The sequence below is a fragment of the Scedosporium apiospermum genome, assembly GCF_000732125.1.
Source record: "Scedosporium apiospermum strain IHEM 14462 chromosome Unknown SEQ_SAPIO_0132, whole genome shotgun sequence".
Classification (NCBI taxonomy): domain Eukaryota; kingdom Fungi; phylum Ascomycota; class Sordariomycetes; order Microascales; family Microascaceae; genus Scedosporium; species Scedosporium apiospermum.
In genome coordinates this window covers 812,435-839,824 of record NW_015971833.1, presented here as the reverse complement: position 1 = coordinate 839,824, position 27,390 = coordinate 812,435, and the positions used below count along the sequence as shown (strand labels likewise).

At 51.3% G+C, this 27,390-nt stretch overlaps 4 protein-coding genes and 2 pseudogenes across 4 annotated transcripts; 2 read left to right on the top strand and 4 right to left on the bottom strand.

Annotated features, from left to right (window-relative positions):
- Positions 1-122: 122 nt before the first annotated feature.
- SAPIO_CDS8963 (Zinc finger transcription factor ace1) lies at positions 123-2,522 on the bottom strand (the record flags this gene model as incomplete). The annotated part of the gene is made up of 2 exons (XM_016790480.1): positions 123-1,425; positions 1,489-2,522. 2 exons carry the CDS (start codon positions 2,520-2,522, stop codon positions 123-125), a joined length of 2,337 nt encoding a protein of 778 aa, XP_016639783.1.
- Positions 2,523-6,854: 4,332 nt separating this feature from the next.
- SAPIO_CDS8962 lies at positions 6,855-8,756 on the bottom strand (annotated as a pseudogene; the record flags this gene model as incomplete).
- A 2,762-nt stretch (positions 8,757-11,518) lies between these two features.
- On the bottom strand, positions 11,519-12,365 carry SAPIO_CDS8961 (uncharacterized protein; the record flags this gene model as incomplete). Its single annotated transcript, XM_016790479.1, has 3 exons — positions 11,519-11,705; positions 11,773-12,021; positions 12,082-12,365. The coding sequence occupies 3 exons, from the start codon at positions 12,363-12,365 to the stop codon at positions 11,519-11,521; spliced, it is 720 nt and encodes a 239-aa protein (XP_016639782.1).
- A 2,840-nt stretch (positions 12,366-15,205) lies between these two features.
- Positions 15,206-17,249, bottom strand: SAPIO_CDS8960 (uncharacterized protein; the record flags this gene model as incomplete). Its single annotated transcript, XM_016790478.1, has 4 exons — positions 15,206-15,277; positions 15,411-15,923; positions 16,095-16,424; positions 16,608-17,249. The coding sequence occupies 4 exons, from the start codon at positions 17,247-17,249 to the stop codon at positions 15,206-15,208; spliced, it is 1,557 nt and encodes a 518-aa protein (XP_016639781.1).
- A 2,726-nt stretch (positions 17,250-19,975) lies between these two features.
- SAPIO_CDS8959 lies at positions 19,976-21,019 on the top strand (annotated as a pseudogene; the record flags this gene model as incomplete).
- A 3,332-nt stretch (positions 21,020-24,351) lies between these two features.
- Positions 24,352-26,966, top strand: SAPIO_CDS8958 (Transient receptor potential ion channel; the record flags this gene model as incomplete). Its single annotated transcript, XM_016790477.1, has 3 exons — positions 24,352-24,661; positions 24,835-26,439; positions 26,512-26,966. 3 exons carry the CDS (start codon positions 24,352-24,354, stop codon positions 26,964-26,966), a joined length of 2,370 nt encoding a protein of 789 aa, XP_016639780.1.
- Between the last annotated feature and the right edge of the window lie 424 nt (positions 26,967-27,390).

The window sequence follows — 27,390 nt, the reverse complement described above, 5'->3', positions numbered from 1 at the left end:
AATCGTGTCATAATCGTAAACAAAAATGCAGAGGCATAGAGGAAATAAAAGTAGTCAAAGAAAGAAAAAGGAACAATGGGATGCTTTATGTTCCACATCTCTTCCCCCCCCTTCTCGACAATTTACTCATTGTACGCGCCAAAGTCATGAGCGGTCCAGTCCATGCCGGTCAACATGTCCTGCGATTGTTGAGAGTAGCCCATACCCGCACTCGGCATCTCATTGTTAAAGAGCGGCTCGAAGCTATCCATCTTTGTAGCGCCAGGGAAGAGCGCAAAGTCGTGGTCAAAACCCCCATCGCACTGGGTAAAGTCCTCGAAGCCCTCGTCCACAACCTCCTGGAGAGACTTAGGAGTATAGAGCATGGCGCTGGGCTGTCCAATTGGCGAGATGTGTGGCGTAGGCAGATACTCGGGTTGAGCGTTGCCCATGGCATCAGGATAGGCCAGGAAGGGCTGCTGTGGCATTACTTTGGCGTAGAGGGCAGGGTCGGGAGTTGGCATCTGTGCCGTCGCCGTGTAGAGGTCATCATCGAGCGTGAAGCCAGTTCCGTCCTGAAACCTCGAGTAGTGCTCGAAAGGTCCGGTGGACGGGGTATCAACGTTAAAAGGCTCGACGGGGGAAAGATCCACCTCCATGTGCATGTTATCAAGCTCGGGGATGTGGATGGGAGGTTGGTTAATGTTGAAAAGGTCATCATTCGGAATGAACTTGGGGAAGGTGAGGCTGTTGTCGGGGAGATCCATAAACTGCTCGCTGTGCTCGGAGCCGGGTGTAGCGAGACCGCCCAAATGGCTCTCGGGAGTAGACATATTGGTGAGCTGAGGAGTGGGGTGGACTGTGCTGCTCGACTCGGCAGCGTTGGCAGCCTTCTTGCGGTTGGTCTTCGTTCGCACGTAAGTCCATCCGTGAGCCTTCTCCATGTGTTGCTTGCAGTTCGATTCACGCTTCGACTTGTACGGGCAAGGCTTATAATGGCACTCGAACATGGCTGGACTATCGGAATGCTTGTCATTGTGGTGACGGTCCATCTCCTTTTCCGTGGGCCAGCCGTACTCGTGGTACTTGCATGACTTCACGGGGCACTTCCAAGGGCGAGAATGCGTCTTCTCGTGCTTGGTGAGGTCGCAAGGGCGCTTGAATTCTTTATTGCATCCAGGCTCACGACACTTCTTGGGAGCGAGTTCCTCGGGGGTGGGATTCTTCTTCCTGCGGGCCATGGAGCGGAGGATGTCCTCCTCCTCTTCCTCGACGTGGCTCGAGGATCGCTTGATCCTAAAAGCGCCTCCCTTGGCGTCCTCGTCGTCGAGGTTGACGAGCTCACCGGTAGCCATGGAAAAGGCCCTGCCGTCCTTTTTCACACGGACGAGCTCAGCGGGGCGGCCGTTTTTGGCCAGGCCGCCGAGGAGCCTAATCTCATCAGAGCTGTTGGGGGAAATGTTAGTCACTGTGCAAGGGGTAACCGTTTGTGCTTGATAAAATGCATACATATCCAGTTCCATATCGTCGTGCTTTTCTCCAGAAGTGGCGGTAGCGGGTTGTTGCTTGGTGGCTGCTAGTTGGCTGGCGTACTGGCGGAGCTGGTCCTCCAGATCCATGAAATAGGCGTTAGTGTAAAGGCGATCGGTTGGGCGGGTCTTCTCTCGCTCGCTGAGGAATTCGGCCGTCGTTTGAATGCAGCGTACTGAGGTGAGGCAGAAATCGAGGTAGAGCTCAGGGGTTTTTGTCCTCTCCTTCAAACGCAAAAACCGATAAGTATCACCCCAAACACCAGGATCGTTCATTAGCTGACTTACCGGAGCCATGAAAATAAGAGTCTTTTCTAGATCTCGCAGGCAGATGATCTCCCTGTCGCTGATGCGTCGTGGAATGTCCAGTACAATTGGACGGAAGTCTTTCAAAGAAGGTTTGGCAAGCAGAGGTCTCAGAGTATGCTCCTGAATGCGGGCCCTGGCCCTCTGGCTAAGACCTGGAAGGTTCTCGGACATGGTGGTGGCAGCAGACCTAGTTATGGCTGAGACACCGATCTTTTTCGAGCCTTGGGTCGCGGCGCGCTTCGCCGACGTTTCTGTAATGGAAGTTCCCAAACCGCTATCTGAGGGATGGTTGCCGGAAGCCCGCCTGTTGCGCGAGCGCAGGACACGCCTCTCGGAGTCGGCCATGGCTGGGTCGACAACGGGGAGGTCGAGGAGACCTGGCGGGAGGGGAAGGCTACGGTCACGCATCGTCCGTCTGGATGAGGACGATGGAGACTCGGGTTCGTTCTTAGAGAGGGACTTGTCGACGTCGTCGACAATCAGAGCGGCACGACGGCGATGAGCATCAACCACATCGTCGAGGTTTGTTTGTGACCGCCGGATTGATGGAGGCACGAATGTACTAGAAGCTGAAGAAGGACTGGTGGGAGAGTGGAAGGTCGGGCTCTTCCGGAGGGTGACGGTGGTATTTAGCGACAGGCCCTTGTTATCATTGCAAGAGCGAGTCACCGCCGTCCTGGTAGTCCTGCGAGGGTTGGGAGCCATGACGGGCAAGTATATATGTAGACTTTGTGTAGGACAGAGGCAGGGTTAGAGCCGAGCCGAGCCACTTGTCCACTTCGGGTGTGATATGATCTCTCTCGTTCTGTTTGGACAACGATGAACGTCAGTAAAACTGGTGTGGAGATGTGGGATGGTCCCCAAGTTCTCCTGGCGAAGAGAAGAGAGAAAGAGGAATGGCCAAGTAGAAGGTTGAGTCACTCCGGGCACCGACGTCCAAGCACCCCCTCTTCCGATGGACGGCGAGGTGACTTGAGCCTCGAGAGGCTCGACGTGGGGAGGGGACAGGAGGGCCGAACCACACGGTTTAGAAACAGTGAAACACGTTTACATACTCTTTCAAAAGAGAGAAGATGTCCCCGTGATGATGTGGGTTGCTGTTGATCGAAGACCGAAAAACGAAAGGGCGCGCAAAAAGGCGTAAGCCCTGAAGCGAACAATGAGGCCAGAAATTGTAGGACTCTTGACAGATATATGAACAGGTATAGGGATGGATGTATATGACAGAGGAAGGACCGAGGAATCCGAATAATTGAGGGGGGTATCCGAGAGTAAAATAAGGCTGGAAGCCGGACGAAGTCCAAGGATGAATTGGAGTGTCTGGGTGGTACGGGGGGAGGATATGGCGAATTACGACAACACACGACCGCACGAGATCAGGCCAATCCGGCCCTCGAACACGACAACGCAGTGCGGGGAAAATGGGCAATCGCTGATAGAAAACAAAACCGAAAGCTGGCCTTAGGACTTCTTTCGGACAGAGAGCACGGGTTGGCGGAAAAAAAAAAAAAAAAAAAAGAGAGGCCTAACAGGAACAAAATGTTGAAGGGGGCGAGAGAATGAAGTGGAATAGAGATTCAAGGACTTTGGGAGAGAGGGAAACAAGCAGTGATTAGAAATGGCAAGTCAAAAGTACGCGGCGCCTTCCGGAAGGCCCAGTCCAAGACGAGACGCTGCTGCCTAGAGCATCGCCTCCACTAGCCTGCCAAGCCTCGATTCTATTGGCTGCTGTGAACCAACACATAGGGACAAGATTAGTGGACCGGGATGGCTCTCAGCCCCAAGGCTAAGTCGCCCTTGTTAAGCTCTGGCTTGGGAAGAATCTTTGGGTCCTAACAAACCCTAATAAAGGGGGGCCAGAATCCAGCTAACAATTTCAAAACGTAATTGTTAGTGCATTTCACCGTAGCCCACACAGCTGGATAAACAACAGCGCCTTATCCAGCGAAGCGAAATCTTTAGCGTCCTGAACAAATATAATTGCATTGGACATTTTTCGCGCCATTGGCTTTCGATCAAGACATGAACATCTGCTAGGCCTCCAAGTCCAAGAGCTACCACACGCTACCATGACCTCACGGACATTGGCAATTTAGGACCAACCTTGGCCGGGATTTCATCCCTCACAAACAAACGGGGTTAAACGAGTCCTTCCTGCTTACTCCGTCCCTTACGAAGTACCTCATCGTGTACGAAGCATTAGCTCCTAGCGCACGTTATTTCCGTCTGCACGACGCAATCTACACAAGGCAACCGAATTCTCTCGACTCTGACTGACCAGATGAGGTTTCAGGTGCTATTTTTTGGCTTTGCTTTGCAGGCGTATTGCGTACTCCCTGAGGATGATGCCGTACATAGTGGTATCGTTTGGTACTTTGTGAGCCGGGATTAAGAAAAAGGGTCCAAACCAACGGAAGGACGGCAGTGATCGATGTTTAGGACGTCGAGTGTTTTTCATGGGTGACTGAATGAGGACTGCTGGTTGGTCTGACACCAACTCAATGCCAGTTCCATAGACAGGAAAACAGGGAATGGTCCAGAACTCACAGATCAAGCAATATTCGCAAGTTGCTACGCATCTTTGATCCGATTCCTAATTTAGGCGCCTGATCATGAGACCCACGGCCGAATCCTCCTGTGCGACCCCACGCCCGTTCGATTGACTCTTTTCCTTTCTCAAGTCTTCGTTCAATGTTTGATTCTCTTTTGCCATTCTGTCATGTCTTGCGTTCATGCCGACCCCCATGAATGAGTGGAATCCTGAGCCAACTTTTGATTCGACTCATCCCCTCATGTCACAATCTGGAACCTGTGCGGATTTTATCTCGAGTCCCCCCTGTCCAATTCAACCGACTTCGTAACACCACACGTTGTAGGCAGCCCATAATGGCACACAATGTAAAAGCTCTCCACGTATCAGCTCGCGGTCCCTGGTCTGGTTGAATCACGCCCTGCCATCGACCGCAGCGCGATGCAGCAGTCGTGCATCGCGTTCAGAAAAAAGCGATCCAATCGTTTCCACTCGACGCAGTCCATTCCCCTTCAAGTCAACCCACCTTTTTTCGATTTCATCCATAGGGCTGGCTAGGTGGGGCCGCCGCTTGACTCATGCTGTGAGGCCAACGATGCACACCGCACAGGGAGGGAGACATTCATCCGACATCCGGGGCTGAGTCCCGACCGACTTCGTACTGCAGAGCAAGGATGACAATGACAAGAGATTTAATTGGGAGACAAGGATGCCAGTTTCAACATTCTTATTGTCCCTCCCTCTCCACGAGAAGAATTTCTGGGACCATGTCTTTTCTCCGAGGACAATGCGCGAAGTCTCTAGATTGTTCATCTGTGGGCAATGCTTCAAAAAATAATGCAGCCTAGAATCTCAGGTGAGAGACTCTGAGAGTCGACAGCGGGGGCAACACCTAGCTATTCCTCTCGTTGCTCTCTCCACAATCTAAACAAATCCCTCCGTGCTTACTTGGCTGAGTCTGCTTCCTCGAGAATCGTCGTGATATTCGTCTCCATCAGTTGCCAGTGCTTCAGCGTACTCCAGCATCTGCGCAATGAAGCCAAGCCATACTTTCTGAATCATCCAGGCAACACTATCATAACTAGTCGATGTAAACCTACCTTTGCGAGAAACGCAGAGCCTTATACGAAGTAGACATCACGTGTCTTGAGTGATAAAGATACCCAGAAGCTGAGCCTGGATAAAAAAGAAGAAGAAAAAAAAAAGAAAAAAAGGGAAAGAAAAAAGGCGCAAAGACCCCAAATCAGTTTCGAACCAACAACCTCTCCCAAAGCTTCACGCTTCAGGCCGAGACACATCCCCAAGTATCTCGGAACACATCACAACCTCAACAGACCAAGAAAACCAGGATTCCCCAGCAGAAAAGAAACGAAATTAAATTAAAGAAAATCTGGCCAAAAAAAATTATTCCCGCTTCTCCCTCCCCAATGCCCAATCTCTCTTTCCCAGCTCCCAATTTCCTCCACGTCTCATGGTTTGACCAGACCGGGTTCCACGCCGGCGCCTTGCGGAAGTAGTTTATGAGCAGTGCGTCACCGCTCGACCACTTGAGCCCCCATGAGACGGTGAGAATCCAGACCCAAATTCTCGTATATATATATAGCACATATGTGTGTGCCACTCTCAAAACTAGGAAGGTGCGTTCCCAACGAACCTCTACTCCCACAACTTGGTTTATGACTTTGAACGTTATTTATTCGTTGCCTACGTCAATATTGTGGTAAGTTGGTTTACATCCCTACCTCATCATCTTCAATTTGCGGATTTCCAAACCTATTCTTTGACAAAACGATGCCCTGGCAGCAGCCGCGCCATGAAGGAGTTCAACAGCGGTGAGGACTGACAACACCGTCCGGTTTTGGAGGATCATAGTTCTCTCCCTAGTACCTCATAAGAACGGCTTCCTTGTTGTCACCGAGGGTCCATCTCGGGACGATGCTTTCTCGATATCATCAGACAGCGAAGCCAAGGGCGAGGAGGCCCTGGACCTGACATGCATTCCCTCCGTTGGCGAATCCAAGTGAAGAGACGTCTCCCTCTGAGAGTCAGGCACCTCTCACGACGTCGAAGCTCTGCATACTAGCTGCATTCTAGACTGTCCCATAATGTGGGGATCTACGCCTTCACTTACATCTTGCCAGATACTGCTCTGTTTGCACTTTTTTAATAAACATATTTAGAAAACAGCTTTTGGCCATCAATGGATTTTACCACTCCTTATATTAATGCAGGCTAGTAAACCCTCTCCTGAGTCGAACTGGCTGATCAACGCAAGTCTGATCTTGCTCTTTGACAACCTCGCGTTAACAACCGCTGGTACCGCTTCCTCGGCCGCTTCCACCACAAATCATTTTCCCTACTCCCCGTATTAATGCAGACTAGTGAATACCTCTCCTGAGTCGAACTGGCTGGCCATCGCATATCTAATCCTACTCCCTAACGACCTCCAATACCCATCAGTGACCGCTAGTATCCCTTCCTCGGCTGCTTCCCGACCGCTTGATGAACTACATATCACGGATCTTTCTCCCAACTGACCCTAACCAGCGGCGGGCAGTCTCTCGGACTGACGGGTGTCGCTCTACCCTACTCGCTGCTTCTGCCTTGACATAGGACATGTGTGATGCGATACCCTTGACGATCGTCTCCACCTCCGAATCGGATAGGTCGGAGTCGAAGAGGGCGGCCGCAAGGTATCCATGACTCCGACCAAAGTAGGATCCTCGGGATCGCGTCCCATGCCAGCGGACTCCCTCCGAGCGCATGCAATCCCAGATATGATTGAATCTCGGACAATCGAGGTCATGTTCGTGTTGCCATCTTTGACGATCCCACTTGAGGACAGTCTGGTCGTAAGGGCGGACAAGACGGTACTTGTGTACCATTCTATTGATAAAGTTGGCAGTCTCTAGGCGAAAGGTGACGACATCAAAGACGAATTCCTCACGCTCGAGTCCCTTTGGATCGCCCCGCGCATATCGGTGGAGCATGCCCAGGATGGGCATATTGACGCCATTATTCCAATCACCGGGGCAGCTATTCGCAAGCTCCCGGGCGTCTTGTTGGAGTCTCCGGCGAAATGAGCGGGAGGTGGAGCCCCATCGACGAGATCCACCCTTGGCGGTCCGCCCACCATAAACCTCAGGAGCTTTCGGGTCTGTTGCAGAATATACCCCTCCTAGGGACGTCGAGTGGTGGCCTCCTACCTGTACGGCCGGGCTTTGGTTCAAAAATGACCGAGTGCCCGAGGAGGCATGGACGGGGAGCTGGTTCCACCTATCCTGGAAATGGGTCAGCGGGACTCCGGTGCGCCCCATCCAGCATTGCGCCCACTCGTCGTCTTTCGCGGAGAATCGAAACGTGTGCTGAGAATTCCTCCTGGTGAACGACTCTCGGAGGGTTCGAACTACCGCCCTGCAGAATTCGTTGTAAGTCTCCGACTGCTCTTCCGTCGGGTTCTCGGGCTGCAGCGCGGCACAGGTCGCACTCCCGGCCGCGTCCTCTATTGCGGATGGTAACTCAAGAAGCGGGCTGGCTGAGTTAGAGAGCGTCTCGATAATGGAAGTTGCAAACATCGAGCCGCAGAATCGTCCGATGCCGAACGATTTATCCGATGACTGGCTCAACCAAGGTTCCTTCCCCTGCGAGTCCAGAAGGCAGGCGGGAGGACGAGCGGCTGCCGTGAGCACTGTTGCATTCAGGTCTGGGTACACGGCCCACCCACCGGAGAAGCAAGCTGTGGTCAGCACGGTGACCGACACCGCGGGATCGATAGACGCTTGAAAATCCCCCAGTGTCAAGCTCGAGATCAGGCCCCCTTGACGGTCTGTCTTGGTATAGTCCAAGCAAAGGTCCAGATCTTCAATGCCGTGGCCAAAGAGTAGAACAAGGACGGGATTCGATGGGGTGGATTGGAGAGCCAAGTTGCACGCCGATTGTAGCTTTTCGAGCAGCGTTGAGGTGACTTTGGTTGGCTCCTCGACGGTAAATGGGGTTAGCAAGCCCCGCGATACCACTTCTTCGCTAAACACCACTCTTCGCTCTTGGTGTGGATTGCCATGCAAGTACCCCGGTGCGAGCTCCGGGTGATCCTGGAAATACTTGAGCAGGCTTTGCTCGGAGACGGCTGATATCGAGGTTTGAGATGCTCCAAGCCCTTTCAATAAAGCGTTGAAGGCACAAAAATCTGCCAGAAACAAGCCGTCGCCGCCATCAGTGGGATCGGCGTTGCCCAGGTCAACTCCACAGACTCCAATGATGATGGAGCTTTTATGGACATCGGGTATGGCATGGCCAGAGATGGCGGTTGGAAGGGTCCGTCGGTACTTGTATGCTGGCTCGGGATTGAGGTTTGCAGGCGTACCGATGGACGGGGAGGCTGTTTGGGGATTCTGGTCCGTCCCTGCCATTGTGTTTCGAAAGGCTCAGAATACTCTAAGCGGTGCTGTTGATGATGGAGTTGTATGTTGGTGAGGGTATTGATGGATGTTGATGATGAAATTGGTAGTTGTAGGGTTGCTATGAGAGGAGTTGATGAATGTTTTATTGGCCTCAGATTTGATTTTGTTGAATTCTTGTAGTATTCAGTAATGTTAGGCCCAAATCTCTCTCCCATTAGCATTGAACTTGCAGTGATTGTTGTTGCACATGCTGCTGTATTGCATCGTATGTAAGCCTCACATGTAAAAGGAGCTACCATTGTATAGGGAAAGTGGGATCAAGGTGACTTTCACAAGATCAGAAGTGGCATATCTGGGGACGAAGTGGAAGAGGAGGAGGAAGGAGTTATCAAAGCATTCGAAGACTCGAGTCACTCACAGGGCAAACCTAAATCGGACACAACATATACCAGCACTTTTACTTCAAAATTGAGGACTGTTCGTTCAAAGAAAATCTACCATCCAACCACGGTACAGGGTAATCTTCGTATCGAGATGTCGCAAGTAGCTGGAACTTTCGTGGGCGCCATTCTTGCCCCACTGGACGCAGTCGATCTAGAAAGCCATGGCCTCCTCCGACCTGATACCAGCCCAGGCTTCCAGCGACTACACAAGCGTCGACTCAATCGGTCTAGCGAGAATCCATTTTGGGATCCGCGTTTCGACGATATTCTGTCCTTTATACCTCCTTACCCTCGTTGATAGTGACTACCAACGAGCTTACTCGGAGTTTTGTATTCACCCTGAGAGGCTATGATCGCGAAGGAAATGCTGGAAGCGACGGCAGTGCAGCACCGGAGGCAAGGCTTCACCGCTCGAAAAAGGGGATCTGGGACGTTCTAGACTCGTCTGCATTCTGCATTTGCCAAAGGCTGACAAGCTTTTCGCCCCTCACTCCGGAAAGACTTCAACGCCGGTGAATGAATTGCGTCAAGTCGATTGCTTGCATTGCGGCCCTGAGCGGGTCTACGGGAAAATGCCATCCTTAATACACTCAGGGCAGCATCGGCCAACATTGAACGAGCCGGGACGGAGAGCTGGTCGTAGGCTCCTTCCGAGTGTAGTAACCTAATAGGATGGAAGTTGTATTAACAAGTATTAGATTTAGACCACTACACCAAAAATGAGCGACGTGCCACTCTGAAGTGGTTGGTCATAAATCTATTATTTCAACAACAAATATTTGCCAACCGTACATATCTCATCGAGTGACTCTGGATCTACTACCCCGCCATTTATATTCAGAAGGAACAATACGGAGTCGGGTCAAAGTTTCTAGTTCCTAGACCGCCATCGTCAACACGCAAGCCCGGGGTAAGGCGCCTTTCTCGTGCCAGGCAACCGCCTCCCCATCCTGGCAAGTAGGTCCTGCCAAAAGTGGTAACTGACGAGCTTATGATTGGGTATGCAATTCGGGGTGTGGGGCCAGAGCTTGAGTCTGCGACAAGACGGCACAAGATGATCAGGAAGGCAAGGAAAATGAGAAGGGCCTGAGGAGAAAAGTGGACATGTGAGAGAATATACGGAGTACTTCGGAATAACTCGACAGCTCCTTCCACCGTAAACATTCTCTACTTTCTTGCAGAACTTCAATCTCCCTCTCTGATCATCTCTCAGTCTCACCAACCGCGTTTCCTCAAAGGAAGAATTGCGGGGACTTGCCGCGAAGCGTTTTCCCCGGAAATCTAGGGATAGGTATCGATGGAGTGTTTCTATACCGGGGAGAGGCTGCCAAAGTCATGGCCCAAAAGTGTTGCGCGTCTCCTCCCATGGATTTCCAGATGGGTGCGGAGGTGAAGTCATGCACCCGTTGCCATCTCGCGGTCGCCCAATGGGGGAGATTGCCACTCTACTGACATCGCGTTAGCCAAGCTTGTGTGACTCTGAACGCTTTTGTAATATTACCTTCATTCACTTAGACTCTCCCGACGCTGGCGCTATCATGGGAACACTTTTGGGCCAGAGCCGCTTAATAGTCCCTTTCCACGGTCTCCCTGAACCAATGCAAGGATGATTGGATCGAGTTGGAACTACTTGTGCATTGGGCAAAAGTCCGCGAGTGACCTCCCCGACGGAATGTGCGGGAGCGCTATTCTCAATGAAAACGGGGATGTGCTCGGGTTCTTCAGATATGCCCCGAAGTCTGGAGTAATGATAGATTTCTGCATGGGGATCGCGGCGCAGGAGCTGCTTGACCGAGGTTTCACCCTTGTCGACACGAGTGATCTGGAGTAATGACCATGATACTCACTTCTCGCTCTTCTCGCCCGGAGCCTCTCTTTACGCAAACACCCACCTCGATCCACTCGGCTACCTAAGCGAGGAATGATAGCCCCCTTCCTTTACCTGCGAACTGGCTATATACTCCCGGGTGCATAATACCTGTGTGCATGTAAACAAAAGCATTCCCTTTTTGCATGGCTGTATGTGTTAACCCCCTCCTATTCCCGCAAGTCTCAAGAAACACAAGAAGATAGACATGCGAAGACGATTCCATTGTATTGATACAGCAGTTTGAAAATTTTACAAATTCTATACAAGTTCATCATTCATGATACAAAATATTGCACCTTCAGCCCTCCCAAGTCTGGTATCTCATGCAAAGCTTGACTCGTTTTCAACGAGGGCCGTTCCTTTCCTTTCCATGCGCCTGTTGCTTATTATGCGCATCAATTTCCCTATTATCTTTTCTTCTCTCTTTTCGTCCGCCTCTGTTTTGTGATAGATCCCCCTTAGGACCTAATAACAGCAGGCCTGGGCATCCCGGCACGAGCCTCAGCATCCCACTGCCTGGCGGACCCGAACTTGATAGTCCTGGTGTTTGATGTCTGCTCATCACCGGAGAGAGCAGCGCGGTATCTCCTTATCTCGTTGGTGAATTGGCGGCGGCTGATGGCGCAGTAGACCAGATTCCAGACACTAGAACAACTTCTGTTAGTCGCCTTGAAAAAGTTTGTATCAAAGCGAGGGGTATGAGAGAACTTACCCGAGTATCCAAAGGAAAATGTACACCATCGGTGTAGCATACTGTGCCGTGAGGCCCCAATAGCTGTATTCAGCGGGAAACGCGCGTCCCATGGCGATGTACGCTATAAAGGTAGACGTGTACCCCATGCCAAAGACGAGCCGGAGCACGAGGGCCCAGCCCTTCCACATCTTGTCGTAACGTCCGATTGACTGGAAATCTAGAATGATGTCTAAGCCCAGCAGGACTAAGAGGAAGACTGCAGGCGCACTGAACAACTGTTAGTCTTTTTTACCTCCATTTTTCTGTCAAATGGGGACAAAAACCTACCCGAAAGGTCCGCTAATGGCTCCATCATCATAGTTGAGGAAGAAAGCCATGATGAGCAGAAGAATCATGCAGGTAAGAATATGGACAAAGTCCGAAAATACCCTCAAGGCCGTCACGTATTGCCCCGTGTTCCAGTCATCGGTGTCCTCTTCGAAAACCGATATCGTCGTGGGCGATTGGCCCTTGACAGATATTGTGATGCGGGAGACGCTGGACTGGCGGGAGTTGCGCTGGGAGCCGGGAGGGGTGAGGTTGAGCGGCGGGGGCCGGTGGCTTCGCTCCATTTTTGAAATGTTTGTGTGTGTGAGTATGGTGGGTGGGAGGTTGGTTCGAATAAGACCTCAGCGTGAGAGATCCGTAAAGGAGACGGCTTCACACAAGCGATGATGGAAGCCGGATCAGGTAGAGCTTGCGAAGTCCGGGAGTGATAGAGGGAGGCGGAGTCAATAAAAGGATGGTGTAAGTGAAGGGTATCCCGTCGAGAAGAGAAGACGCAATAGCTGCCGAGGAAGGTTGATGCCAGGGACAAGGGCCAGCAAACTTCTTATGAAGAGAGATGAGCTTGAAACTTGAGACAAAAAATGTTCAAGCTCTTGTTGCCAGGGTGGTTGGGCTAGAATAAGAATAAAAAGAAATTAGACTAGATGAAGATGCAGAAGAAATCAGGACATGGGCCCCGGCCGCCTCAAGTATGCTGCAGGGTTTCCCCAGGAGGTGAGAGAAAACAAAGAAGAGAAGTATAAGTGACGTAGTAACCCCGTTTCTACGTACTTGAGGTAGAATGGCGTGCAAGAGAAAGGGAGAGGGCTTGTAAGAGCTAGGCTGAGAAGTGACTCGATGACTGGTCAACCAGGTCCCAGCACACGTCTCGCGAAACCGCAGATCAATTTCATGGTTGAGGCGGGAGGCGTGGCGTGTCTTACCCAAGCCCTTACTTCGTATAGGCGCTGTGAGTATGTGGGGGAAAGAGAGGTTGTGAAAGTGGCGCGTTTCCAATGGGTCGGACTAAGGAGGATGACCGCCGATGTGAGGATCTCCGACTTAACCTTGATCATCTCCGCTTCTCATTCCGGGTCAACCAGAAAACGGAATTGCGAAAGGCATAGGAGACTCCTCCTTGCCCTTCAGGGACTGGCGCGTCACAGCGCACCTCGCTATACGAAGTATTCATAGGACAACTCCTTTGCTAGACTAGAAAGAAAGCTTCGACCAGCTGAGAGCCTTGGAAAACCCGCACGGAAGCCCGGAGCGCTGGATCCCGAAACCGAGCGGAGCCATACGTTTTTCTCTCCGAAGAATAATCTCGAAGCCATCGAAAAGAAGAAGCACAAGCACAAGCACAAGCACAATCCGGAAAATATAAGCAAAAGCGAGAGCCTCAATGTTACTCAACGGTAAGAGAATAGCCTGCCTCCAGGAAACTCCAAACAAATTAACGCTCATCAAAGAACAAGAGTCAATCACCCAGCGCATCGCCCTTCTGTAGAAAATATCTGGTCCAGCCGCTCAGCCTCTGCTATTTAGCCATCGATCATTAGGGGACCACTAAACAATTAGCGGGTAACTGCGCTGGAAGACCAAGTAATTAAAAATATCGCCGCCATTTTCCTGGGCGAGGAAACATTGAAGCGCAGATGTGCCCGCTGATGCGAGTAGAGGCATTTTGCCCATTCGATGGGAAAATAGGATAAATCAAATGATGGTCCTCGAGTCCTTGGGAAAAAAAGGAGAATAAACTTCTTGGGGATTCGAAACTGCTTGAACTCGGTTTCAACAATGGGCTCGTGCTCCGTGATCTGCTGCATCAACAAGGGTCTGCGACATTCAGGCACCCACCCAAAATCGACGACGATGCTGCATCTTCTCCCGTGTGTGATGGTGCTTTGACCAAGGAGGTGTCGGAGAAGTGAGCCGCAAAAGCAAAAGTGGAACAAGACGGACCCTGTATCCTGGGAAAGTTAGAAGACGTGGTCTCCGGAATCCTGGATCTACTAGACGAGCAGTACAATGACAAGATTAATTGGATATAACACCATAATCATAGCACTGAATCATCACACAACTTGAGTGATGATAGCATCCAATCGCTTAAGGTGATCTGCCTCCTTCCGACACTTAGCGAGGACGCTCCCTTCGCCAACAGCGCAGCGTCCCCCTCCCAAAGCCAAAAGCCTGGTTCTCAAGAAACAAAGCTGTCGCTCCCCTATTTTCCCGCTCGATTCGAGGCCGTGTTTCCAGGGTTTGCTCGTCGCTCATAGCATGTAAATCACCCACTGCTGAAATAAAGAACAATACGTGTAATAGCCAAGCCGTAAATCATAAATGGACTTGCATCAAGACTGTAATCATACACGGAATCATACTCATTTCCCAGATTGATAGCCTGCCTCGCCACTGATCTCATACAATATCGGAAACAGATAGATCCAATTGAGTCGTAGCTCATGTCATGAGGAAAGCATTAGTAGAAACAAACGTGTGGGCTCCGAAAAGAATACATCACCGAATGAAATGCGAGGAAACCTGAAACACGAGACAACACGAAGTGAGATTTTGAGAATGTAAGGCTGTATTATTATAGGGTCTGCCCCCAAACATGATGCCGCGCTTTGCAGCACGCACTCTGGCTCAGACTTGCCTTTTACGACGTCACAGTCAAATCAACGCTCCTGTTTTGCGTCGTCCAGACTCCAATCTCAGCCCTAAAGCAGCCTCTTCCTCTCCCAGCCCTAGGAAAGAGACTGCAACAAGGGGGGAATCGGGGTTATCAGCTCACGGCCGAAAACGCACAGCTTCCCCCCCATCGCTTTAGCGCCTTCCCAAAGCAGAGAAAGAAATGGCCAACTCCAAGGAGATATGAAGCAGCGTCTGCAAACATAATGGGAAAGCGGATCGATCGACTCAGAAGTATCTGTTTGTGTCATCATCGCCAGAGATTTCTGAGATTTGCCCGATTCAAACCAGGTCTTCTGCACCCAGGGAACACGGCACGACACTTGACCGTACGATTAGGTTCAAGGAGGGGGCCTTGGGGCTTGGCTTCTCCCGAGTGGGTAACCGGAAATTGCGGCACACATATCTATACCTTCAGTACCATGGCTCGCTCGGCACTCCTCTGCCGTCCCTAGCCAGAGATCAAATGCGTGCCCTTGGTCTTGCCGTTCTCCATTTTGGCCGTCCTCGATCCAAACTGAATCTGCAAGTGCAGGAGAGCAAAAAGAAGTTAGCCGATGTTCGTGACCGAATCATGTGCAATTTGCTAAGGAGAGACAGATAAGGGGAGCAAATAGAGAAAAGGTGGGCAAGGCTTTGTCTCTTAGGCAACGAACCGCTCTCTTCTTCTCCCTTGCAACGGATTTCATTCCGAGTTGTGCCGCAAGTAAACGGAGAACTCTCTTGTCAGCCTCAACACTTTCCTTCCCGGGCACGGCGAAGTCGCACTTCTCCCAAACGGGAGCTTCAACAGCCCATTTAACAAGCTGCTCATCCAGAAATGGGAATCGAATTTCTCGACCCCAATGCGACATAACTCGGTCATCTCTACCGAGGTTCCTCTTCCCAAGCCTCCCGACGTCCAGCTTGAGCTCTTCTAATAAACCATGGTAGCCCTTCCGCGCAAAAGCGGTAGCATGCCGCACGTAACCACCAAAGAGTTCGTCGGCTCCCAAGCCCGAAAGGAGCACCCTTGCAGGCGTGGAAACAAGTCGGGCGCTGCTGGGCGTTTCAGGATCGGTGTGATCAATGCCAATACCTCTGGCAGCGAAATAAAGAGCGTATGCGATCGACAGATCCATCTCGGTATTGTGAGGATGCATGAGCGCTACCACCTCACTTCGATGGCTCTGGGTCTCCAAGTATGGTACGTTAACCTGCACACACATATATATGATGAGTTTCCTCCCGCCGATCTGTAAAGGGCGGCAGCAAAGTCTCTTTTTATGCCTCCGCAGTGAAAGATTGCAAATGTAGCAGACACAAGTGCTTGGGGATAGGGGGTTAGAATCTCAACTGACAGCAATAAATCTCCACCGCCTCCCCGGGCAGCAATCACGCAGCTCTTGGAAAGACTTTCTTCCCGTAATACGGTCAGGACAGGCCTCGTAGATGGCAAACTCGTCGTCTTCCGCAGGCTGTAGTCTCGCAGCAATGCGGGGATTCTCAAAGGCTACATTAATCAAGTCAATTCCTTGCTCCGGCGGCAGCAACTCGCTTGCCAGGCGGGCCAGGACTGTGCAGTCTAGCCCACCCGAGAATAGGACGGCAACTCTGGTATCAACCTCATAGTCTGATACTGCAGGAACCCTAGGCGGTTGGGGAATATTCAACACGCGCAAAGAAAGTGACTGAACTAAATGCTCTCGTAAGGCTTGTACCGGTTTAGATGCAGAATGTAGAGGCTCAGCATCTTCGGGAGGCAAAGCCATATTGAAAATCCCTATATTTGACATCTTTGATGGCCATGTTTGTGAGTGGTACTGTAAACTGCATTCCCGTGGTAGCAGTGCTTTAGGGACGATACCACTCACATATTCCCCGAGGTCCTCTGGCAGCCAAACATGTCGCTTGACCATGGGCATAGTCACGGATCCGGAACGCGCATCACCCAAACGTGCTACATCCAGGGAGTAGACACCATCTGCCTCGACCTCCACCCAGCCAGAAAGACCTGGGTCGGCGACGCTTGATAGAATAAAGTCTTCTCCATCATGCACTAACAACGACCTGCGACCCAGACGATCGCGACCAAAATATATGCGCCCGCCATCCCGGGGATCATAGTAGATGAAGGCAAAGGGGCCGTTGATGCTCTGGAGCACATCCAGAACGGCATCCTCGCCCGACGCAGCATCTAAGGTCGACAGGACGGCAGCACCATCGTTCTCGGCAATAGTCTTACCTCCTAAGGTCCAAGCTTCTCCATTCCAGCAGAGGATGGCACCCGAGGTTGCCCTCACCAAAGGTTGCTCGGTAATGCCACGACCACGCAGGGACAAGACAGTCGCCTGGAATGTCAGAAAAATTTCCGCTACTTGACTGTCCTCGCCGGATTTGACGGACACCCGTGTGGTCCCGAGATGGTCAGGTCCCCTCTTCACAAGACGCGACTGGAGAGCGCTGGATGGTACGAGCCCGTCACGTCTGCTAATGGACGCGTAAATTCCACACATCGAGAGCTCGTGTCAACTAGATCCTGCGGAGGACCTTTCCCGCACTAGGTTGCTGCGCTGGCCGTTGGCCTGTATCCGCCAGATTGGATGAGATGATATGAGAGGGTAGCAAGGTACAGAGTTTTGTAGTGGGAAAACTGAAATTGGGTTGGGCGTTGACAGTTGAAGCATTCCCTTGATTTGATTAATTATTGATGCCTCGATCGGGCAATTTTTGCACTGGATGGGGTGGCAAGGCGTATCACTAAGCAGCCTTAGAAAACACTCCACTCCACAATCTTGACTCCAGGCGGGGAGAACTCGAGATAAATCAGAATTTCGATTCAATACTGAAATATCATTTCCCTTACAAAAATAAAAAATCAAGAGGATTACATTGTAATAGAATCAAACAATTTTTCATTTAATTCTCAAGACTAATAATAAGTCGGGGTTATTTCGATTAAAGAAGAAAGAAACAAGGACAAAAAGGGCAAAAACAAAAAGCTCGCTCGCGAGTCGCTCCCAGGATCGAATCCAGGTTGCTTCCCACGAGCTACGAAAATTGCGATTTTCTAACCTTCTGAGCGCTCCATTGACCACTTGGCCACTGGTTGTAGTGTCGCCACTGCTTGAGCTGCTCGGTTAGAAGTTGTTGCCAGATCCTCATATATAAAGCATATGGCTGGGGCCGGGTCCGTCGAGGAAGGTACAAAAGGTTGGCTCCTTCCTCTCTTCGAACCTGGCCTTTTCTCAGCAGCTGACGGACGCAATATGAGTATGAAACAAGCCCCATGTCTTATCAGCTTCGCCGGTTCGATACCAGCGGCCTCTCGACCAGCACATACCTCTTCGCCGCTTGCCCTAGCTTGATGCTCTTCGCCCTGAGCAAACCACCCCTCTTAAAAAACTGGAGACGCGCTCTTCTTCGCTCGGAAAGAATAAAGTCCCTGAATCTTTCACATGCGAGACATGTGGTTTGTATGACAGAAACCTGGGGATGTTTCGACTTGGCACGGTCGTTTGTATCGACCCATGCAGGCTTGGATGAAAGAATTCCGGCTCACCTCTAGGAATCACCGACAGACGTCACTAGGTCTACCGACCGTGCTTGAAACAAGTTATCATCGAGTATATGGCAGGCATGTGAAGGTTATACATTCACAAGATGGCACAAGGCGTTTGGCATTCAAATATTTCCGCTCTCCGGCATTCCGGTTTTGATCACGCTGCCCGTATGTTCCCTATCAAGCCGCTGAAAGCCACCGTCTTCCCACGTGAAAATGTCATGAGATGACCTGAACAATTCCAGAACCACACGTGTGTTTCAGACGCGCGTAAAGATAGAAAAAGCGGCTGCGCAAGTTCATTGTCATGGCTATATCGGAGGTTTCTTCGATAGCATGTGCATTGCCTATTCAGAGTTGAATGGCTGTTGCGCGCCGCTTCCGCGTGGGGTGTCGGCTTCTCGCTCGGAAAAGAAAGAACAGAAAGGAATACCACAACGGGGGCAAGGAAAACGAAGTAGAAGTTAGGAATCAGGCGCCCCTTGTTTAGAGGAGGCTGTTATCAGTGATTGGGCGACCTACTCCGGGACGCTTCAACCCCATATGCGCTATCAAGGTGGTGTGTTGATATCAAATTTCGGTCCCTCGCGCACAGGGGGCCCGTCTATTGTCCGAGGAAGCGGAATTTCCGCTGCCCTCTAGGAGGGTATTCCTAGGGGATAGGCCACCAATTTCGGGATACGTTGGATCCAGACACATCAAGCGAGCTGAAAACACTCGCTCCTCACCGGGAGTAACAGCACCCTATAAGCCCACGGCCAGGAACACACCGATTTTGCTGTGTCCAGGGTTCAAAATGGGCTGCCCAGCCGGAGTTCGAGAACTCCTAGAGTAAGAACCGGACGCACCAATGACCAAATGTCGTCGTCTGAGCGGAGAGCAATGCTGAGAATGGGGGGTGGACCCACTCTCCCAAGGCCATCCCCAGAGCCTCGAAATCTTCGTCGCCGCCGGCAATCCCATTGCATGTTTTGCGCGTGTTCTCTTTGGATACTCGTCAACAACTCTATTCCACATTCTGTCCGCCAAATCGTTAGGAGAGTCTAGAATTAAGTCGTAGCACGCGGAGTTTCGCCATTTCTATACTCGATCAGAAGTGTTAGTGTCCTCTAGCCGCCCCTGATTTGCAGCACAGAAAGTAGTGTGGGTGGCATTTGATATTATTTCGTTTCTTTCTCGGAATTACGACTTCCTAGACGGCACTGATGGGGTTGCGTTCTCAAGTCGGCTGTCTCTGGACAGCGAAATCACAGGAAGGTGCTGGATGGTTCCTACGTAGCGAATGTGGAAGAGAACGCCTTTTTTAGTTCCAAGAATATTAGTCAGCATTTCCTTCCCTTTCCTTCCCCAGAGTGACTAAGTGGGTCCGGAATTTCTCTGATTGGCTACAATTTTGAGGCGCTAAGTAAGGCTGGCCCTTTCGTCACATATCCTGCCTGAAACGGTGCAACGACATTTCATCACCACTTCTCTTCTTCACAAACCTTTCCAGCGACCTGCTTGACCACAAACTGCGTCCTGCATCGCTCCAATCCGCTCGTTCATCAAGAACCAATTGTTTCTGCGTCTATTTCATCCAATACACCGAATATTCCCAGACGCCAACGTCTTGATTGACCGCATCCTGAACGAGACGGTTCCATTCCACACGGTCGGCGCTTCGCCACCCCAACCATCACGATGATGGACCCCGCCGTCAGACGAGGAGGCACCCAATTCCAGGAGAATCTTGACAATATCCTGACGTGCCCTGATTGCAGAGAGTATCCTCCAAACCTCAAGGAAGAGTACTCTGCCGGCGACATCGTCTGCGACTCGTGCGGCCTCGTCCTAGGCGACCGCATCATCGACACGCGCTCCGAGTGGCGAAGCTTTGCCAACGATGATCAGAACGGCGATGACCCCTCTCGTGTCGGTGACTCGGCAAACCCGCTCTTGAACGGCTCTCAGCTAGAGACCAGTATCGCCAACGCCGATACTCGCCAGAGCAGGACGCTCGCGCGTCTCCAGAACACCACGGCTCAGCAGGACAAGACCACCAAGACGCTCCTCCAAGCATACAAGGAGATCGGTACATACTGCGATTCGATCAACATCCCCAAGCACATCTCAGAAGCGGCGAAGCACATCTTCAAGCTCGTCGAAGAGAAAAAGGCCCTCAAGGGCAAGCCTCAGGAAGCCATCATCGCAGGCTGCATCTTCATTGCATGTCGACAGGCCGGCGTCCCTCGCACCTTCCGCGAGATCCACAACCTCACGAGAGTGGGTAAAAAGGATATTGGAAAGGTCTTCAAGCTGCTGGAGTCGTTCCTCCAAAAGCAGAAGCAGGAGGACGTCAACATTGGCGTGGCCAGCGCGGGCGGATACGAGAGCACTGGCTCGACGAGCGCCGAGTCGCTCTGCGCGCGTTACTGCTCGCAGCTCATCTTCAAGAACACCCAACGGATTGAAAACGTCTCGAGGGAGTTGGCTAAGAAGACGAGCCAAGTCGCCGACCTGGCCGGAAGGTCTCCCCTGTCGGTCGCCGCGGCCTGTATCTACATGGCGTCGCACCTCATGGGCGATCCCAAGACCTCGCGCGAGATCGCTGCTGTCGCGGGGGTCAGCGACGGCACGATCAGGACTGCGTACAGGTTCTTGTACCAGGTGAAGGATAAAATGGTGGAGCCCGAGTGGCTCAGCGAGGGCATGGGCGGCAGCATGAGCAACCTTCCGCAGAACTAGGTGTTCAAGAAGAGCGCTTTGGAACTAGCCTACCCAGACTGGAACAGGTTCGACCGATTTCAGCAGATACATTCCACCCAGACTTAAGACCAGAAGATAATGAAGATACCCGGTATCATGATGTGTTGGTACCAATAGATACAAAAATTACAAACAGAAACAAAGAAGCTACCGTTAGCTGCAGATTAATGAAAAGGTCATTTTGAGTCATAACTGGTATTCTTCACTGTGGTCTCTTGTTGCTTGGTGATCTGTGTAGTCGGGCCTTGACTAAAACATCTTCGTCTGGCGTCTATCTGCCATATGCTCTTGTTCGTGTTTGTTTTTAGTCTGCAGAATTCTGCTGACTAGTTCAGCATTTTCCAGACGATTCTTGGATGAAGTGAAGATTCCCAAGTGTCACGTCTCGTTTCTAGACACATTTCGAAGTGACTTCTCCCAGTCAAACACTAACATAGTGGCTTGTCCTGCATTCCATGTGTAGGCATTTACTCGAAGGAATGCATCGTCACAAGAGCAACAAGTGGATAGAGTTAGAATAAGAGCCCGGCCGCTCAATAGCATGTGTTATTGCTGGGCCTATCTGGAAATTATTCGAACCTCTTGAGGATCACCTGCTTACCTAGAGTATGGAGGAGAGTTCCTAAAGTCTAACACTGGAATATTGGAGATTGATGGAGGCAATCTGGGAATAAAACTAGCACTTGGTTCTGGAAAGCCACTACTGGCCTTTGTTATAGGATGCAGGACCTGGCGGAAAGATTGATTGCACCTTAGGCCTCCTCTTAGCTACTCTGGCGATCTTCTCTCTTCTCAACGCTTGTAAACATCGTCTTTTGTGACTCCCGAGAATCGAGACAGGTTGGACCGTTCAGCAAGAATCAACTTGCCACACCCATTCCTCCACACCATCTTGTGGGACTGTTTAACTCGCCTCTTCTTCCGATTTTCATTCAAATGTTCGTGAAGACGATATCGTGCATCTCCCAGGATGTTCCCAACCCGTTCTGTTCGTGCCTCTGTCTTCGGATCCGACTAGCAAACAACGGGAACACGCGCAGACGGCCGAGGTAGGCCAAGGGGAGATGCTTTTAAGAAAGCAATTCAACTTCCAGATTGTGGTGGATATCAATTTCTGCAGGACCCGTGGGTTTGGATGCCCAGCCACCAACCTGCCTCCATCATAATACTGACAAGCAGCACCAAATTCGGAATCCTACTCCAATCCCTGCACATAAGCAAGGATCCCAGCAAGCATTACGATGCAAATCTGGTTATCCCGTCCATTCGCACAGACAATTTTCTTCAACCATCTATGCCTCACTCGATCATGCCGGTACTTGGGAGCCGAAGCAGCATGAAAGATTTCCTCACAGCCACTCCTCAATTACGTAGATGTTCAAGCACTCTACACATCTCGCGCATCGACATCGATTTCGACAGATCCAGCCAATGGCAGCATCATGGCAAAAGTGGGAAAGAGATTGGATGTTGTCCTGATCTGCGCGGAACCCCGATCTACGATGAGTTCAGAGAGTGAGACTCCACTTTTCTTCGATGGGCTTATGGGTCGCTTGAGGCCTGAGGGTTTAAAATAGCGCTGTGATCAATGTGATGGTGAGGATCGTAAACTTACAAAGGAAATGGCGAATGACTCGCCCGCGGCTTCTTGCCACGCTTGTTGGTGAGTACTGTGCGCTTACTATGGATCGTAAAAGTGATCATATTAGTCCCACTCAGTTTTATCGGTGGCGTACAGTATGGAATTAAATATACACTGGATACATCTCAATTCCCATGAGAACACCAAATTCTTCGTACGAAATATCAAATGGGCAGACTGGGCTTCCACGCTCCACTCGTATGCGTACAAAGTAGTGTAGTTTACACTCCCGCCCGCTCTTAGCCTCTTCTGCAGGCGTCCGGTCGCATCGCTGGGTGTTTCAGACTGAGCCAGGGGCAGCCCCTTGCCACGCTCTGGCTCGCTTTCACCCAAACAGAGCCGGGGCTTCGGCAGCCAATGGAATTGGCCAAGACCCTTGCCGATCGACGACCTCCTTGTCGCGGGGTTTAACTTCGCCCCTTTTCTTCAGTTTCGAGTTGCCTTTCTTTTCTCGACGCCACTGGAAAAAAAATAGGTCGGTCTACTGAGGTATCTCTGTACATTTTATGGCCATTTTCCCCTTGGCCGCGAGAGCGTCAGAGACACTACGAGTACTGATTGGCAATGGCGGGGGACTTTCTTTGCCAGCGGTTAGCAGGAAGAGGGAGGCCGTTGTATGTGAATGTGCGGACGTAGAGCCAACGTGAGAGCATTCAGACCATGTAGGCTCCTGATATGCAACTTGACAGGGGCAGCTGGATACCAAGATGCATATGGACATGTCGAACCACGCTGACGACCGCAGGAGCCCCTCTCCTGGCCAGCCCCTAAGCAACGGAGTAGCGGCACCGTGTAGTCTTGCCCGTTCCTTTGGCTCGTGGTCGAAAATGACCTCAGTCCAGCGTCTCCCCGTCCAGGGTCTGTCAAATCCCCCGTCAAAATAGTCTTGTGGGGGCAAGACACTTGTCTTGCGTGGGTTGGTGTCTGTGAGCTGACCTGCTGGTCTTGGCCGGCCCTACCAGTCCGACCTGCCCCGACCTGCATACGGAGGGACGTTAACCTCTGCAGGTGTTTCAGCCGGTGGGTTTTTGTTTGCGAGTGCTACTTTTTCCCCCCATCTCGACTCGAGGAGTACTTTGTATCTCTGGCCAAGTCCTTCTTTTCTTTCTCTCGCCTTTCTCTTCTTTTTTGTTTCTTTTCCTTTTTCACCTTCTTCTCGTCGCCATCAACCGACTTGATAGACAAACTGGTGGACCCGAGAGACAAGCGACCGGGTCGTCAGCTTCTTTTCTTTCAAGGCAACTTGTTGCCTCTTTCCATTCGTTCCAGGTTGATCCTCGGCCATCTTTTTTGAAATCCTCTTTTCAAACAAGGCCTATATCTTTTCTCTTCTTGAGGTTTTTTGCCAATTGTGTTATACCCGCCTCAGAGAGCGTGTGATTGATTTTTCGTTTCTTTTGCGTTTGTGTTGTTGCCGGTCTCCGACTTTTTTCTTCTCGATTTTGATTATAGCGAAACTAGCTTTCGTCGATTCGGCCTGTCTGTTGTTTCATTACATTCGATTCGTATACGATCCGATTGCCGAAGGTTGTGTTGTGTTCTGTTTTCCAGGCGAAAGTTATAAGTCGATTGAATCGAGTGAGGCACCGAAAACGGCGGATTATTCGAGAAAATATAAACCACCTACGAACCCATCGATCGATCTCCGGTGCGAAATTCAACGAAAAAAATGAGGTTGACCTCGAACATTTTCCGGGCCGCATGCGTGGCGGCCCTCACGAGCAGTGCGTTGGCGGCAGATATTCTTCAGACCGTGAGCTTCTCCAGCTGCAACAACAAGACGTCGACGGTCCAGGTCCAGAAAATCGATATCCAGTACAACAAGGAAAATCAAACCGTTACCTTTGACGTGCAAGGATCGAGTTCCCGCATTCAAAACGTGACGGCCGAGCTCAAGGTCACGGCATTTGGTGCTGAGGTGTACAAGAACAGTTTCAACCCTTGCGATAGGGGGACCTTTGTGGAACAACTGTGCCCAGGTGCGTTTTCTTCTTATCCAAAAAAATGAAAGAATAAAAGAGGGAAAAAGAAGAAAAACGGAAAAAAGAAAAAAAAAAAAAAATGAGGGAGGGAAAATGAAAAGAGAAAATCAAAATCATGTTCTGGTTGGCTTTGATCCAGAAAGTCGGAAAGGCTAACATTTCAATCTTAGTCCCCGCTGGTACCTTTGGCGCTCGTGGTGTTCAAGAGATTCCCAAAGAATTCGCCGACTTAGTGCCCGCCATCGCCTTCCAGGTCCCCGATATCGCCGCCTTAGCGACCCTCGAACTCAAGTCTCTAGAAACTGGCCAAGAAGTCGGCTGCATCCAGTCGCAAGTGTCCAACGGAAAGACCGCCAGTGTGCCAGCAGTATCGTACCTCGCCGCAGGCGTAGCCGGCGCCGCTTTGGTAGTAGGCGGCGTATCGGCGGTCAGCGCGGCCCTGAGCGGCGGTGCTAGCGCCCTTGGTGGAGGTGCCGCCGGAGGTTCGTCGGTCGGCGGAACGGGAACCATCAGCCCCAGCTTCACCGAAGTCTTTGGCTGGTTCCAGGGAATGGCCATGAACGGCATGTTGTCCGTCAACTACCCACCCATCTACCGAAGCTTCGCCAAGAACTTTGCCTTTTCGACCGGCCTTATTCCCTGGACGCAGATGCAAGAGTCCATCGATGACTTCCGCGGCAAGACGGGCGGCAACTTGACCCAAAGCAGCGTGGCCATTTTGCGGAATACGACTCTTGTCTTCCCCGACGGCTCTACCGCCAACGCTAACGGCTCTCTGTTCAAGATTAAGCGAGCCCTTGAGGGCTTCGCCGTGCTTGCCGCACGACAGATTGAGACCTCCATCGACACTACCACTCCGGTTGCCGAGACGGCCGGCGAAGATGACAGCATGTCACCCGTAAAACAGGCCGTTACCGGCATCCAGGCCTACGTGCAGCAGCTCAGCATTCCCGAGTCCAACACCTTCATGACCGTCCTCCTCGTCGTCGCCATCGTCATCGCCGCCATCGCCGTCGGCATCCTCCTCGTCAAGGTCGTTCTTGAATTCTGGGCTCTCTTCGGCAGCTTCCCCAAGGCTCTCACCGGGTTCCGCAAGCACTACTGGGGGTCCATCGCCCGTGCCATTACTTCCTTGATTCTGCTTCTCTACGGAGTCTGGGTGCTCTACTGCGTCGTCCAGTTTACCAAGGGAGATTCGTGGGCGGCCAAGACCCTTGCCGGTGTTACTCTCTTCCTTTTCACAGGTATCTTGCTCTTCTTCTCGTGGAAGATTTGGGCCACTGCCCGCAAGCTGAAGTCAGCCGAGGGAGATACGAGTGGCCTCTATGAGAACAAGGATATCTGGGTCAAGTACAGCTTGTTCTACGAATCCTACAAGAAAGACTACTGGTGGATCTTTGTCCCCACGATCGTTTACATGTTCGTCAAGGGAACCCTTCTCGCCGTTACCGACGGTAACGGTAAGATCCAGACCAGTGCCCAGATCATCGTCGAGGCTGTCATGCTTATCCTCCTCCTCTGGAGCCGACCCTATGAACGACGATCCGGCAACATCATCAACATTGTCATCCAGGTCGTTCGCGTCCTCTCCGTCGTTTGCATCTTGGTATTTGTTGAAGAGCTTGGCATTGCGCAGACGACGCAGACGATTACTGGCGTTGTCCTCATTGCTGTTCAGTCTGCGTTGACTGGTATCTTGGCGATCTTGATTATTTGGAACGCCATCAACCAGTGCTGCAAGGAGAACCCCCACCGCAAGAGGAGAAAGGAGATGGGTATGTTATCTTTTTCCCACTTTTTAACTAACCAAAGATTAAGTTTTCATCCCTTGCTAACATTTGGAACAGAGAAAATGGTGCGGGACATGGACAACCTCACCCCTCTCGACGCCCGCAACTCCCTTCTCCTCGACCGATCGCAGCTCGACAACAAGGGCTCAACGACCTTTTCGATGGCCTCAGCTGTCGAGAAGTCAGACTACGAGAAGTCGGGCTACACCCGGTCGCCCTCTCCCGAGCGATATCTCGGCTACGACTCATCGTATAACAAGCCGCAACAGCAGCAGCAACTCTCGCCCAACAATGACTATACCAGTCCGTATAGGCCCATCACACCGAACACACCGCTGTCTTACGGCGGCGACCAGACCCGCGAGGGTCTCATTAGGAATGCCGCGCCTATTGGGCAGTTTGATTCAAGGCAGCCTACGTTGCCTAACGTGGACGGTTATGGCCAACAGCCGTACGGCAACGCTTATGGGTCTGGTTATAACAACCAGGGCTATGGAAGGGCATACTACTAGACCCTCGGCGATTCTTCGAAGACAACCTTGTCAATAATGCCTCGATAAAGGGTGACCTGTATACATATGATTGTCCATTTTACACGCTTTTTCTCTTCTTTTCATTCGATTCTATCACACAAATCACACATCCATATATATCCCTGGTCTTCATGACGGGAGCCTCCTTTCCTTACTTTCCCTAGCTTTAACCCAGTCACGTCGATCCACCACGGCCAACAATACCCTCTCATTTATTTCATTTATATTTCATTTTTCTCCCGTTTCCTTTACCCCTCCTGAAACGTTCTTGGGTGGATGTTTCCTGTATGATAGATGCATAAGTTGCCCCCAAGAGCGCGAGAACAACAGGACATGACGCTATGAAGAAGTGAAGATGTACGATGGTTGAGAGTCTACTTAGAGATCTTACATCCAAGATGAG